The sequence below is a fragment of the Strongylocentrotus purpuratus genome, unplaced genomic scaffold (genome assembly GCF_000002235.5).
Source record: "Strongylocentrotus purpuratus isolate Spur 01 unplaced genomic scaffold, Spur_5.0 spur5_scaffold_9, whole genome shotgun sequence".
NCBI lineage: Eukaryota > Metazoa > Echinodermata > Echinoidea > Camarodonta > Strongylocentrotidae > Strongylocentrotus > Strongylocentrotus purpuratus.
This window is the reverse complement of record NW_022145615.1, coordinates 22427881-22443863: the sequence shown is the minus strand read 5'-3', so window position 1 is coordinate 22443863 and position 15983 is coordinate 22427881. Positions and strand designations below refer to the sequence as shown.

The window sequence follows — 15983 nt, the reverse complement described above, 5'->3', positions numbered from 1 at the left end:
TTCGCGGGCTTATCATTGTCTTTACTTTATTTTATTTTTATTTTTTTATTTTAAAAACAAAGAGCAAACTGTTATATTAATATATTTGTGTTTTTTGTTCTGTATAAGCTAATTTGTGTAATGCTACTTTGTTATTTTGAGGGACCCATAATCTACAAGTATCCACTTTTTAATGGGTCCCTCCATTTCCATAGAAAATATCAATTTTTTTTTTGTATTATGTTATTCAAATTTTGTTTATATGCAGTTTAAGTATTTGTAAATGATATTATTCACATGTTATCTTGTTCAATTTTTTGTTTTGTTTTAATGAAATATTGTTCTGATTTCTGTGGAAATGAAAAATAAATTTGAATTGAATTGAATTGAATGAATTGAACATTTAACAATTTCCTACACTAGTGCCTGGCCGTGCGTGTCTCATATTTGATCAGCTTTAGAAAGGTTGTGGTTGACATGATTAAAAACAAAATTGGTTGGCTTGCAGATAATTATCTGTATTACTGTATAAAAGGTTAAACAAAAATAAAAGAGTATTCGAGTATTCGACAAGGTGTCATGTGCATAAAAAGTTCCAAACGCTTTCTTTCATACAAATACACACAAAAAGTTCCAAAAGCTTGAATGCATACTACTTCACAAGATGTAATAAAACAATATGAATAATTCTAATGATACACTTCCATGCAAATGCATGATCATTTTTCAAAGTTTCTTTCTGCGTGCAAAATAGTTTTTAATACCATGGAAGAGGATAAAGCAATGCAGTAACTATTAGCTATATACGACAGTGCAAAGGAATCTGGATTACTTTCCATCTATATTTAATGTGAGAACAATTACACACTGACTAGAACAGATGTATTCCTTAGAATCAGATATGATGGACAAGTTTGAAATTATAAACACACAAAAACCTTGGTCAAACAATCAGGGATCGAGGTCATACAATTTGATATCTAAGCTGAACCACTACCATCATTATGATTATAATTGATAACATATTGCATAAACTGCATGTGAATTTGAAAGACTAGACAAGCTATACATCTATTTCCTGAGAGAAAGAGTTTTTGTTGTTGCTGTAAATTTGTATATCTAGGTAGAACGGGAGGCAGTAAGGGATGGAGGCAGTTTATATGGCTGCTTCCTTGTCGACAGCGAAAGGCTTCTCAGTGTCAATAGTGCCGCTGTCTGCGATGACGCAGAAAGTGTTTTTGTTGTTGCTGTAAATTTGTATATCTAGGTAGAACGGGAGGCAGTAAGGGATGGAGGCAGTTTACATGGCTTCTTCCTTGTCGACAGCGAAAGGCTTCTCAGTGTCAATAGTGCCGCTGTCTGCGATGACGCAGAAAAGGTTTTTGTTGTTGCTGTAAATTTGTATATCTAGGTAGAACGGGAGACAGTAAGGAATGGAGGCAGTTTACATGGCTGCTTCCTTGTCGACGGCGAAAGGCTTCTCAATATCAATAGTGCCGCAGTCAGCGATGACGCAGTCTTTTACAGGTTTGTCATTATCCCCCGTCTTCGTATTTTCAATCTTTCTCACGACATCCTGCAAAAATTTAATAAAACAAAATAAAATTAACAAGTACCTGTGAAATTTTTTAGTATCAGTCTTTACCTTTAGGATTTTAAAGAATTTTTGATTGAACTGTTACTGTCACTTATTTACAATAGTTTCCTACTGAGTCTTATACCAAAAAAAGTTTAATACTCCATGTTCCACATTGTATACACAAATATGATTTTCGTTCCCTTCGTTGACTTACGTCAGCATACCTTAATCAGTGCTTATCATCAGATTACTATTTTAAGAAATAACCTTGAAAGAGATATTGCATGAAACATATGAGTTGGTTGTTTACTGTTTTCATATGATTTTAATAATATGGAAATCGAAATGAGTCAAACAGCACATTCTTCTTGAAATTCCATTAGTTGTCCTCTTTTGAAAAGAATGTCGACATCTTCATGATCAGTTTTGCTGCCATTTTTTTTTAATCAGTCAAAATAGATGGTACATGTACCCTCAAATTCCTGCATGTCCAAAAACAATGTGGTTCTTCAGTTCTGTTACTGATATAAAATGTAACATGTGTCACAAATGGTTCAAGACTTTGAAGAGATTTCCTTGATGAGAAAAAAAAGGGCAAATTTAAGAGATGTTTAGTAACGCAAACACTACTCTGCAAAATCATTGGATACTAAGTGTACGTTATTGTTTTCTTAGTGATTACGTTACTAGTTAAGTTTATGGCGGGTAAGCCTATATACACTGCAGGCAAGAGTCAGGACTAACATTTAGCATTTTATTAATTTTATTACCATTCTTATATTCTCTGAAATGTTATCCTTATTGAGGGTGACTTGAAAAAAGTTAACAACTTGGAAGGGAGGGGGTGCAACCTACCACACGCTTCTACCTCTTGGGTGCTTTGATCCATTGCCGAAAATAGTTTGGCACCTATCATCCCCCAACTACGGATACAAATCGACACCCCTGAATGTAGGGTTAAACACTCACCATTCCTTCTAAAACTTTACCAAAGACCACATGCCTGCCATCGAGCCAGGTTGTCTTGATGGTTATGAGGTTGAACTGGGATCCGTTGGTGTCCTTGCCTGCGTTGGCCATGCTCAGCCATCCGGCACCGTAGTGGCTCAGCTTGAAGTTCTCGTCCTTGAATATGTCACCGTAGATGCTCTTACCTGAATGAAAAATATAACACAATAATTTCTTTTGATACATCCTTGTTCACAAAATGACAATGACAAGATAAATAAATTGAAACGAGAACGGTGTGCTTCATAGTTCTGCAAGTATGACACGAGGCCGATAGGTGGGTGTGCTTTAATTGGGGCCTATGCTGCATGTGGTTCATTTGTTTGCATTCCCACTTGGCATTTCCTTTGAAAATATCTTTTTTTTTAAATTTAGATTCTGCAATTTTGTTTAAAAGGCAGTTTACCATGTAAACCGGCCTTAACCCTATATAGCAAGGGGGATTTAGAAGCCCCCCCCCCCCTCCCTCTACAGTTTTCGCGACAATTTTTTTTTCAACGCAAACAAAATCTTGCGCTAAACTTTATGACTTTTTTCTTTTGGGTCTTGCGCATCTTTTGAAGCAATTATTTTCGAAAGTCGGACCTACCGTTACAAAGTCAAGTAACCTTTTGTCTTTGCATGTCAGCCCGAAAATCGCTCATTTCGTGATTTGTGTACAAAACATATGGAAATATAATTTTTCCAAAAAAAAGAGATAAAACATTGGTTATTTGGTCTTGTTTATAATTAAGGTGTTTGTTTTGAGGGCCAAAATAGTTATAGTTAGAAATGATATAGAACAACAAAAAAATACATAAGTGGCTTAAACCCCCCCCCCCCCCCCCCCCCCCTCGGCTATGCAGTTTAAAAATAGCCCGGGCTATTTTGCCAAAATTTGCCCCTAGATGCTACTGGCGGTTTCGTGGTGATCTGACAGTATGTCCCAGGATATGTGTCCCCTACCTCCTACCCCCTACCACTCCTCACCCCGGTAGCTTTACCATAATATCCAAAATAACATATTTTTTTTTACCTCACTATACATATCCACATTTTTAGAGTTCAGTGACACAAAGACGTAACTCCATATTTTGCCAAAATGAGTATTTGATATCAAAATGTTCAGAAAATGTGGGCTTTCCAGGAAACGCAAAGACTTAACTCCACCCGACACCCCATTGAAGTCAATGTCTAGTGAAACATAGACTTAACTCCTTGAGGCCCGGGCCAAGTGCTCAGTGACACATAAACCACTTTTTCTCAAAATGGAGTTACGTCTTTGTCTCACCGACCCGGCCTCGATATGATGAAATAGCTTACCTCCTGTGCCATCTCCCTTTGTGAAGTCACCTCCCTGGATCATGCAATCCTTGATCACGCGATGAAACTTGCTTCCTTTGTATCCAAACCCTTTCTGTAAACACACAGAAAAACATGATTTTGTTTGATAATAATTTCTAATATATTCTCAAACAGATGGATTTCCAATGAGAAATCATTAATGTTCAGGCCATCGCATCCTCCACCCATCTCCTCCTCGAGGTTATAGCAGGGAGTAACGCCCCCTTGAGCCTATAGAAACAGCGATGCCTCTCATAGCAGTCAATACATCTATACTAGCTGTACACAAACAAAAAATATATAACAGCACATATCACAATTCAGCGTAGAACCAGGAACCTACTGGTTCTAAGGTCTGCCTTACACCCCTCTATCCACTGAGCCATTATTCCTCATCAATGGCTTCTCAGCAGAAATTAATTTACCCTAGGTCCCAGTTGAGAAAGAATCGGCCATGATGTATCCCGTGGGAGAATTGTGAAACATAACCCTTTCTGGAAGAAAATGTGCCCTCATTCTTTATTTTTAACTGATATCCCCTCAGAGGCTCAGACATGGTATTTGCATCAGATTATCGAAGAGAAGGTTTGAGTTCTGGAAAAGGTCAAGAGTGATTTGTAAGCTATTTCATATTTTTGTCATATTAGTGTTGAAGAATATCATTAAAAAAATTTGAATAACTGCAAAGTGTTTGGGCCAAACTTTCATGCCACATGCAATGTACTTCCATACATAATTTTATTACAGTGCATTTCACTTTGAGCAAGACCGGGCCAATTTCTTATCGTTTTGACTTTTGAGGATTCCCAAGCCTCAGAGTGCATATAAATACATATGAGCTAATACACGTAAGAACATTTACCAATCGCCTCCAGACAGTTTTTTTTTCACAATGCAATCACATGACCAGAACTTGACTCTATTTTTAAGCCCTGGCAAGAATCCTGCTTTCTCAAAGTAATGATTGATGACAAATATAAAAAACGGACACTATTCCTTGCTTACCTCACCAGTGGCCAAGTCGATGAAGTTAGTGGCTGTTTTAGGAACAGTTTGTCCAAAGAGACCGATCACAATCCTGCCAGTTTTTTCATCTCCAATTGTAATATCAAAGAAGACCTGTAATTGGAACAAAACTTGTAAGTGATTCCTATATATTATATATATATCCCTATAGAGTACCAAAGTGCTAACAACAATTATTCGCTTGCCGTCCAGATAACTGATTCTAAACAAAACGGCCTGTGCATCAAGTTCACCACAAAATTATTCAAACAACTGGCTGGAGGAGGGTAAATCCAGTGATTGGTCTTGGTGTGGTCACCATGCGATTGTTTAGAACAAATACTTTTGGAACAAGCAACCTTGAGAACTTGGCCAGTATGACGTCACACTTCGGTGCTCTATATAAAAAGGTCGTAAACTATTATAAAGTATACATGATTTACACCATATAAGCAACTAAAGCAAGCATATATTAGTTGGGCAGGTTACACTTAATTGGTAAGAGTTATACATACATATATATATATATATATATATATATACACTGCCTGACTTTCTAGAAAAGTAGGACAGTCAAGTCAGTCATTGCCACCAATTTTATTTCTCCACTTGTCAATATTCAGACGATTGACAGTGTGCTGACAAAACTTTCGATATTCTGGGCCAATCGAATACATCATTTAATACATTTTTACAAGGGTCATCAAGTAATGGAGCCCCCAAAATCTTGACAAGAAAGTTTGGGTGAATAGCAATAAAGACTTATAATTGACACCGCCGCCGCCGTCACTGGAAAAGCGGCGCCTACCGGCAGGGGCGTAAATCCGTACCGAGGAGTGGGGGGGGGGGGGATGATCGGCGATAGCCATCACATACTAGTACGAGCACACGCCCACATTAATTTACGCAAGCGCGCGCGATCGCGCACGCACAAACACACAACACACACACACACCTCACAAACGCACACACACACGCACACACACAAACGAACAAACAACAAACAATATTGGAGAAAGAAGACGATTCGTTGTACCGTTCTCGAAAATAATCCTCGTCTGAATTCAGTTCCCCCCTTCCCTCCCGCGCGAAGCGCGGAAGCTTTTACGTTTCATTAAATCATTAGGGAGAGAAGACGATTCGTTGTACCGTTCTCGACTTTTAATCCTCATCTGAATTCAGTTTTTTCCTTCCCCCCTCCTGCGCGAAGCGCGGAAGCTTTTACGTTTCATAAAATCATTAGAGAAAGAAGACGATTCGTTGTACCATTCTCGACTTTTAATCCTCGTCTGAATTCAGTCCCCCCCCCCCCTCCCGCGCGAAGCGCGGAAGCTTTTACGTTTCATTAAATCATTAGAGAAAGAAGACGATTCTTTGTTCCGTTCTCAACTCTTAATCCTCGTCTGAATTCAGTTCCCGCCTCCCCTCCCGCGCGAAGCGTGGAAGCTTTTACGTTTCATAAAATCATTGGAGAAAGAAGACGATTCGTTGTACCGTTCTTGAATTTAAATCCTCATCTGAATTCAGTTTTTTCCTCCCCCCTCCCGCGTGAAGCGCAGAAGCTTTTACGTTTCATTAAATCATTAGAGAAAGAAGACGATTCGTTGCACCGTTCTCGACTTTTAATACCCATCTGAATTCAGTTTTTTCCTTCCCCCCCCCCTCCCGCGAGAAGCGCGGAAGCTTATACGTTTCATTAAATAATTAGAGAAAGAAGACGATTCGTTGTACCGTTCTCGACTTTTAATACTCATCTGAATTCAGTTTTTCCCTTCCCCCCCCCCCCCCCTCCTCCCGCGCGAATCGCGGAAGCTTATATATTTTTATAAAATCATTGGAGAAAGAAGACGATTCGTTGTACCGTTCTCGACTTTAATCCTCGTCTGAATTCAGTCTCCCCCCCCCCCCTCCCGCGCGAAGCGCGTAAGCTTTTACGTTTCATTAAATCATTAGAGAAAGAGGACGATTCGTTGTACCGTTCTCGACTTTTAATCCTCATTTGAATTCAGTTTTTCCCTTCCCTCCTCCTACGCGAAGCGCGGAAGCTTTTACGTTTCATAAAATCATTGGAGAAAGAAGACGATTCGTTGTACCGTTCTCGACTTTTAATCCTCGTCTGAATTCAGTCTCCCCCCCCCCCCCCTCCCGCGCGAAGCGCGTAAGCTTTTACGTTTCATTAAATCATTAGAGAAAGAGGACGATTCGTTGTACCGTTCTCGACTTTTAATCCTCATTTGAATTCAGTTTTTCCCTTCCCTCCTCCTACGCGAAGCGCGGAAGCTTTTACGTTTCATAAAATCATTGGAGAAAGAAGACGATTCGTTGTACCGTTCTCGACTTTTAATCCTCGTCTGAATTCAGTCTCCCCCCCCCCCCTCCCGCGCGAAGCGCGTAAGCTTTTACGTTTCATTAAATCATTAGAGAAAGAGGACGATTCGTTGTACCGTTCTCGACTTTTAATCCTCATCTGAATTCAGTTTTTTCCTTTCCCCCCCCCCCCCCCCCCCTCCCTCCCGCGCGAAGCGCGGAAGCTATTACGTTTCATTAAATCATTAGAGAAAGAAGACGATTCGTTGTACCGTTCTTGACTTTTAATCCTCATCTGAATTCAGTTTTTCCTTCCCCCCCCCCTCCCCCTCCCCCCCCCCCCCCGAGCGAAGCGCGGAAGCTTTTACGTTTAATTAAATCATTAGAGAAAGAAGACGATTCGTTGTACCATTCTCGACTCTTAATTTCTTTAAAAAGGGGGTGGGTTTTTTTCTCTCTCTCTTTGGACTCCTGAGAAATGTAAAAAGGAGGTTATAAAATATCTTGAATATCATAGAAAAATTGATCAAATCCCGGGATCAAATTCCTGAAATTCCTGCTAGCTTTGAAAGCTCATTCAGGATTGTTTCATTTTGAAAAGTAAAAGCATTGGCCCCCAGTCCCCCTCGATCGACTAGAGCTCACCTGAAATGGGGGGGGGGGGGGGGGGGGGGGGGGGTTGTACATTTAGCAGTGTTCCGGATTTGGGGGAGGGGGTCTCCAAGGTAGGAAAAGCCAGCGAAAAGCCGGCGAAAGGGGGATTCAGAAATGTTGGCAGTCCTGAGATAGGGTGGGGGGGGGTGCTTTTAAAGGGCGGGAACGAGCGTACGCGTACCCTAAATAATACTAAGTGGGAGGAGCCGGGCATCTACTGTACATGATTGCACTTTTTAAGCGCTCGCGCGCTGGCGCACTTTACGTCTGGGCTATAATAATACCTTGCAAAATAACTTAAAATTATTCTTAAAGTTTATGAAGTGCTTGTTCGCGCACGTCGCGCAACTACTCTTAATGATCGTGACATACTATATCCTTGTAGGCTATACAGTTATACTTACATTAAAAAAATAACTCATTTCTCATGTATTATGCTAAAATTGAAACAATCACATTTTTTCTTCTTCTTCTTCTTCTTCTTCTTCCTTTTTTTTTTCTCTCTTTTTTTTTGCAATATCAGGGGGGGTGATTGTACAGGCCATCCCCCCTACTTCAAGCCAGGGGGGATGCAGCCCCCCCCCCCCCCATCCCCCCGGGATTTACGCCCCTGCCTACCGGTATGTTTCGCTATTTGCTACGCAGGCGAGACAAAAACTGTTTTCGCGTTCGCAATTTGATGCTTACTTTACGATACGAGAAAAGCGACTAGCGTAAAAAGGCACGCGCAGGGACTTGTAAATTTAGCAAACTCTGTTCGTGCTCCTCAGTATAATAGACTAATCATTAATTCGTTATCATCGTAGATAAAGTATCAACGCAAAAAAACATTTTTAAAGGTAAAGATCAGTATTGGAAACGCCCCAATTTCAAAAAATGAAATGGAAGCTCTCATTACCAATCATGTGAAAGAATATGTTTTGACTAATACATGATGACAAAAAATTTGCCGGGAAACCGCCTACTAATTCATGTATTTGGTAAATTTGTTTCTCTCATGGTCTGTGAGAGATATAGGGTAGTCCCATATACATCTTTCTGTGTATATTGCTTGTAACTTTACGAAAAATGGGCCAAATTTCTGATCATTTTGATGATTCCAGAACCTTGCAGATGCTAGATGTTAGATGATCGACCTTTTCTGATCGATTCCGCAACGTTTCTTTCACAATGCAATCGCATGACCATAACTGGTCTACAGTGCGTATTTCACTTTTTCTATTTGCATTTTTTCAAGCGGAACTAAACATTCAACAATAAACATCGCCAACTCTAAGAGGTCAGCTTTTTTTTCACTTTATCTTCCATAGGTAACATAACTACGTGTACAATAAACAAAACACACCCAAAAACCTACATACATTTACAACAACAATATAAAACGGTGTTCAGTCTCTTCTTTCAAGGTACTATGTCCCATTTGCAGGCCAAACAAATGAAAAGGCATTTGAAAGATAATACTAATTTAGAACTTCCTTTAAAAAAGAGGGGTTGAAAATGTCTTTAAGCGGGAAAAAACGACTATTAGTTGTCGAATCGACAGTAAGTAATAGTCTGATTTTCAGACCATTGGCATTGTACAAAATGTTCGTAGTTTTATACTGCGCAAAGACTCAATTAGTTTAATTTTGGCCATTCCAAGAAGTGGGTTATTGATGTAGACAAATGCTCATGTACCATTTACAGCTCATTTCATGTATGTTATAACCAAAGAAGAAGAAAAGCCAGACAGTCAATCAATAGTGTCTGACAGTGAAGTCTAGCAAGTAAACGGGTTTCCTTGCATAATTTGAATATTAGGACACTGCTAACGTTTAAATTTCACAGATAGGACATACATGACATATTCATAATTCCTGCAAAGTTCTACAGAATTTGATGTTGGCTGCAAAAGGGATATACTATAGTATCTTTAAGCCAGTCCGTGCAACGCCAATGCCTTTGTATCGGATGCAAGAAATTGAATTTGATTTAAAAGTGAACCACATTTCACTATGCGTGGTTCCAGGGTAAATTGACGCCCCTGATTTTTGTTCGCACATAACTTACCTTGTGAGTCACCATAGCAACTGATTCTCCTCCTGCACCTGTTGGAATGAGCAGAAAAATTAAAATGATAAAAAGACTAGATTAGATCTACAGCAACTGTAAATACTCCTAGCACCTTCACTGTTCTTGTCGAAATCATGCGGCTTGACTTTGAGTTTGACTTTGAGCAACGTTAAAGTTAAACAGTAAGGTCCAGACATCTTCCCCCGGCAGGTGACCTTTACCACCAGAAAGCTGGAAATCCCCCCCCGAAAAAAATAGGCTCTAACCCCCCCCCCCCCTCCAAATTTTACGGCTGGCTGAGTCCTTGCGATTTTGGGGGACCCCCCCCCCCCCCCCCCCCAAAAAAAAAAAAAAAAAAAAAAAAATATATATATATATTATATATGTCCTCTTACCACCCCCCCCCCCCGTGTGCCCCCCCCCCCTCCCCCGTGTGTCCCCCGGGAAGAAATTCCATGATCCGCCCCTTTATAACTGCCATCAAATAAAAGTACCAACGTAAAGATGGATGTTGATGAATAGGAACGAAGTATTAATTTATTAATCTCCAACGGTGCCGTGAAACTGTAGACAAACAATGCACAGCAAACGTAATTTAGCGTTTACGTAACAAAGTGAAGGGAGAGTCTCCAAGGGATTCTCTATTTTACACACAGTAACCTTTAAACACATTTATCTAAAATCTAACAATAATATATTTCTTGACTCTTAATTGTACCTATAAACATCGTAAATGTATGATTAAATAATTCTTAGACACTTGCTCTGTCCTGACTCACCTCGTTGGCTGGACATTATTACTTTATGCAGGTAAATTATCAAAGAAGAGGGCAAACCGAACGACGTTTAGTTACCTCAGGAAGCTGTAATGAATGGAGATAATAATAATAATAATAGCTAGTTCTTATATAGCGCTTAACAAAAAGAAATGCCATCATTTCCATCAACAGCTGTCTATATGTGCATTGCCCCCTCAGATATTCAAAATATTACGAAGAAGGGCACTTATCCCATCTGAAAAGGGGCACTGACCGTACATGAAAAAGAGGCACTTGTGTTTATTGAAAGTACCTGTACCTTTTCAGATCACGGAAATAAGGAGGAGTAAGATATTTATAACTTTGGATATTCATTAGTTCATTAACGCAGCTGCATACAACATGTAGATGGTTTTTAGTGGTGTATCGAACTTTGTTTAATGTATTTATGTAATGAATTCCCTTTTATTACAATGGTTATTGTTGACTCGTTCAATTTTATTGCATCAGTAGATTTGCATTATATTAACGCTTTACTTGTCATGAAAACCTGTATAAATAAGCGTAAATGATATTTAAATACAATTTCATACATATACCAGATGAGTTAAAGGTAAAGACCAGTTATGGTCATACGATTGCATTGTGAAAGAAACGTTGTGGAATCGATCAGAAAAGGTTGATCATCTAGCATCTAGCATCTGCAAGGTTCTGGAATCATCAAAATGATAAGAAATTTGGCCCATTCTTCGTAAAGTTACAAGCACTATACACAGAAAGATGTATATGGGACTACCCTATATCTCTCACAGACCATGAGAGAAACAAATTTACCAAATATATGAATTAATAGGCGGTTTCCCGTCAAATTTGTTATCATCATGTATTAGTCAAAACATATTCTTTCACATGATTGGTAATGAGAGCTTCCATTTCATTTTTTGAAATGGGGGGTTTCCAATACTGGTCTTTACCTTTAACAGGGACATTGGTTTCAGATCAAATAGATGTGACGTGAAAATGATGATTATAGAAAGCATGTAAAATCATTTGTTGGAGAATGTAAATGTATATAACACTGTAACACTCCATCCCATCACATGAAGCTTTCCTTCTTTCACATTTCTTCTACTTTTACCTAATAAGGCTGACCCCCCCCCCCCCGGTCACAATTTTAGAACCAAATTAGACGCATTTTCAGGCACTTCCTGGAGTAATATGACGTAAAATTGCTTTCTCCTACCCCTTCCAAGAATAGGGATCTTTTGCAATTTGAGAACCACATTTGGCGCATTAATGTCCACCGGCACTTCGTGGAGAAAAAAACGAGGCCTTCTTGATTGGTTAGAAGTTAGAAAAAAATGATCTGTCACGTCGTGAGACGTTGTATATGCTTTGATGCCGCACAATGCACAAAGACGGTGGTCCGGTACTTCATCAGTAGTACTTGCAAAAAAATTCTCGAGTGTATAAACTGTGTCGTTATCATTGTCAGTGGGGGAGTGGGGAGGGTGTAGAGGCCACCGACTACCGACAATACGAGCAACCAATTACCGAAAAATAATGCCAATGTCCGAATGTCTACAAATTAAACCCGGGGCCAGGAACCAAGTTATTTTTCAGTCTCTCCCTTCCCGTGCGAAGCGCGAAAACTTTGACACTTCATTAAATATCATTAGAGAAAGAAGACGATCCGTTGCATTGTTCTCGACTCTTAATTCTTGTTTGGATCCAGTCCCCCCACCCCCTCCCGCGTGAAGTTTGACGTTTCAATAAATTATTACTCTTAATTCTTGTCTGAATTCATTTTCGCCCATCTCGCGCGAAGCACGGAAGCTTTGACGTTTCTATAAATTATTACTCTTAATCCTTGTCTGAATTCATTTTCGCCCATCCCGCGCGAAGCGCGGAAGCTTTCACGTTTCATTAAATAATAAGAGAAAGAAGAAGTTTCGTTATATCGTGTTCTTGTTTGAATTCAGTTTCCCCCCTCCCGCGCGAAGCGCGGAAGCTTTGACACTTCATTGAATTATTAGAGAAAGAAGACGATTCATTGTACCGGTTTCGACTCTTAACTTCCTTGTTTGAATTCATTTTCGCCCATCTCGCGCGAAGCGCGGAAACTCTGACGTTTCATTAAACTATTACTCTTAATCCTTTTCTGAATTCATTTTCGCCCATCCCGCGCGAAGCTTTGACACTTCATTAAATTATTAAAGAAGGAAGACGATTCGTTGTACCGTTCTTGACTCTTAATCCTAGTCTGAATTCAGTCCCCCCCCCCCCCGAAGCGCGGAAGCTTTAAGGTTTCAGAGAAAGAAGACGATTCGTTGTATCGTGTTCTTGTCTGAATTCAGTTCCCCCCCCCCCCCCCCCCCCCCGCTGCGCGGAAGCTTTGACACTTCATTAAATTATTAAAGAAGGAAGACGATTCGTTGTACCGTTCTTGACTCTTAATCCCAGTCTGAAGTCTGAAGTCTGAATTCAATTTCCCCACTGGGCCCCTTAAAGCAGTGCTACATGATGTAAGTATGGAACGCCCGGTAGTGCTTGTCAAAGTTGCTTCTGGAAAGGATTTTGTTTACTAGTGTTACTGTTAGTGGCCACGGCCCCTTAGTGACTATAAAACAACATATGCTCTTCCTGGCCATTTGGGAATGTGTCAGTTTGCAACAGAAATGGAGAAACGCGCATTTTGTTGAAAATAATGTGATATTACGAACATTTATACATCACTTGTATATGGAATTGAAAATAAGTCATGGTTCAATTTTATTTGGGGGGCTGGCGCCCCCAAGCCCCCCCCCCACCAGTACGCCAGTGGAAGAAACTATAGCTTACATAATACGAATAGACTAAATAGATTTATACATGTCTGACTAATAATATACAACTGGAGACTACCGAGTGATAGATAATGGTGCTTTCGTAATCGTGCAAATGAATAATAATTGTTGTTCTCTAACTTAATTCATATTGTAAAGATACATGAGCGTTTTGGACCATAATAAAACCCACTCATACATATATAATAGTGACGGTTAAAGCATATTTGTTTCAGCTACTAATACTATAGTACCTGCTCTATACAGATTACAGAGTTGAGACAAATAAACCTAAAAAGCCCAAGGTCTGTCCTATAATCTCACATATTATTTCGTCTGTCATCCCTCTTGACTCCCAATACACACAAATAACACAATAATACACTTCAATTATTGTGGAATAGCCTGACAACGACTACTGAGAACCGGCCGTTTATTCAGTATGAATGTTTAACAAACATTTCTTCTCGTTTCCTTCACTGGAAACCGGACCTATCATGGTCCAGGATAAAAAACCAGAGATAAAACTCAACGAGCATAAAAACTCACGAAAACCTTATTCAAAAACAGTCATGTAACACTACATGACACAACGCACTTTTATTGTAAATAAAAGTTGTCTCGTTGAAAGTTCAAGCTAGAATGATTCAATTACACACTAATTCATGCCACGCCCTGGTCTCCGTGGCAGAATTAGCTCGCACACCTGTACGAGCTGCCTATGCAAATTACATTCCATCGGGGCACAGCCCCGGACCCAACATAAGTATGCATTCATTAACGATACAAACAACATTTGTCTGCTATACAATGATCGTACCGCAGACAAATAATATTCCTCTTTGTCCCTGGTCAAGGTAATACTTGTACTGGTACTATTATTTAAAAGTTGTAATCCTTTCTTTGTTCTCAACGATGCGCTCACTCCCTACACACCATGTGAACGTACTTAGTCTAATCACGCAGACACCAATTTATCATATATAAATGATTATAAAGTTGTACGCCAATTCCACACCAATCCCTGGTATATCAGAACACATATTAACATGATTATTATCTTGGCATGATAATGTAAGATCCTGAATAAAATAAACGACATAATAACTCGATACATATTATAAGAAAATACGGACTTATAGACTAGCAAAATCTGGTCGGTTCATTGACAAATCAAAGGTTATCTCCTTCTGAGATGGAAATCTCTCAAAACGTTATCAAATCGAATATGGAAAATCGTAATCATATTTCCCCAACTAGAATATGTCAAATGCTAACTAGAATCACAATAGTGGTTCATAAACGACAAAATATTGATTAGCTCATATCTTAAAGTAAGAAAGCTAAATAGTTATGTACAATGTGAAATATATATATTCGCGGGCAGGCGCGTACACAGGGGGGGGGGGGTTTGGGGGGGGGTTAAACCCCCCCCCCCCTTTGGTAATTTTTAGTGTGTAAACCCCCCTAAATTTCTCTAAAACCCCCCTCCCCTTTTGGATTTTTTTTTTTTTTTTTTTTTTTTTATCTAAAAAAAAAAAAAAAAAATATCCCCATGGTTGACCTAAAAAGCTGACCTTACCCCCCCCCCCCCAACGGGGCAAAATGTCAAATTTTCAAATTTCGAGACCCAAAAAAAAAAAAAATGTGTCTTCTTACCCCCCCCCCCCCCCCCCCCCCCCCCCCCCCCCCCCCCCCGCTTATTCAGCGGCTGGCTGAGTCGTTGCGAAATTTTAGGCCCGATTTATAAATGTTAAACCCCCCCCCCCCCCCCCCCCCTGCGTACGCGCCTGTTCGCGGGTACCATTCACCCATACAGTATAACGCTTCACAAATAGTTACAAGAAAGCTACACTTTCTTAACTTAAATTCTTCCCTTCAAACAACGATATCTACAAATGCGAACATCAGACCATATCCAATCATACATCAGTACAACCGCACAAAGTTATATAACATGATAATAATGATTTACTTAAATATAAGTATAATACAAAATATGGTAAATTACCTGTAAAACAGGAGGCGAAGAAGAGATGTGTGATGGTTAAACTCGTGACACGGACTGCGAGGAGTCAAGCCACTGACCTCTACCTCTGTGTAGGGGTCAGTGCGTTTCCATCGTAATTCGATGATTTCCGCCAGGCAATGTGAGAGGGCGTAGTTACTGGTCCTCTCTTAATACTTTTACTGTTGGATCGACGATAGCTTAGTGGCGTTGTGTTGTGCAATTAACAATGTCAGTAAATTGTTAGTAGTTATTTTCTGTATTGTTATTCGGCTTGTTATTTTAAAGAATTCATTAGGAAAGAAAGGATGAAGTGGTTGAATATTAGTTGCGATCAGTTCATTACGTTAGGACGTTAGTTTAACACCTCTCTCCGTATAATGAAGCAATTTGTACAATTTATACAATGAAGTAATTTATACCGAGGATAGTACCACTGTCACCAATAGATAACATAGCAAAACGCAACTAATACTCGATTAATA

General features: G+C 39.6%; 1 protein-coding gene across 1 annotated transcript; it reads right to left on the bottom strand.

Annotated features, from left to right (window-relative positions):
• Positions 1–701: 701 nt before the first annotated feature.
• Positions 702–15597, bottom strand: LOC590909 (peptidyl-prolyl cis-trans isomerase B-like). The gene is made up of 7 exons (XM_030976861.1): positions 15502–15597; positions 10687–10770; positions 9905–9942; positions 4895–5008; positions 3869–3962; positions 2528–2712; positions 702–1555 (listed from the first exon to the last, which is right to left on the bottom strand). The coding sequence occupies exons 2-7, from the start codon at positions 10700–10702 to the stop codon at positions 1424–1426; spliced, it is 579 nt and encodes a 192-aa protein (XP_030832721.1). The 5' UTR covers positions 10703–10770; positions 15502–15597; the 3' UTR covers positions 702–1423.
• Between the last annotated feature and the right edge of the window lie 386 nt (positions 15598–15983).

What these genes read in the sequence shown, in the direction of transcription:
- LOC590909 (XM_030976861.1), bottom strand. An exon ending in AAAGGGAGATGGCACAGGAG is followed by an intron (nt 2,713 to 3,868) that starts GTAAGCTATTTC and finishes TTTTTCATTCAG; the next exon opens with GTAAGAGCATCTACGGTGAC. An exon ending in GTAAAGTTTTAGAAGGAATG is followed by an intron (nt 1,556 to 2,527) that starts GTGAGTGTTTAA and finishes AAATTTTTGCAG; the next exon opens with GATGTCGTGAGAAAGATTGA.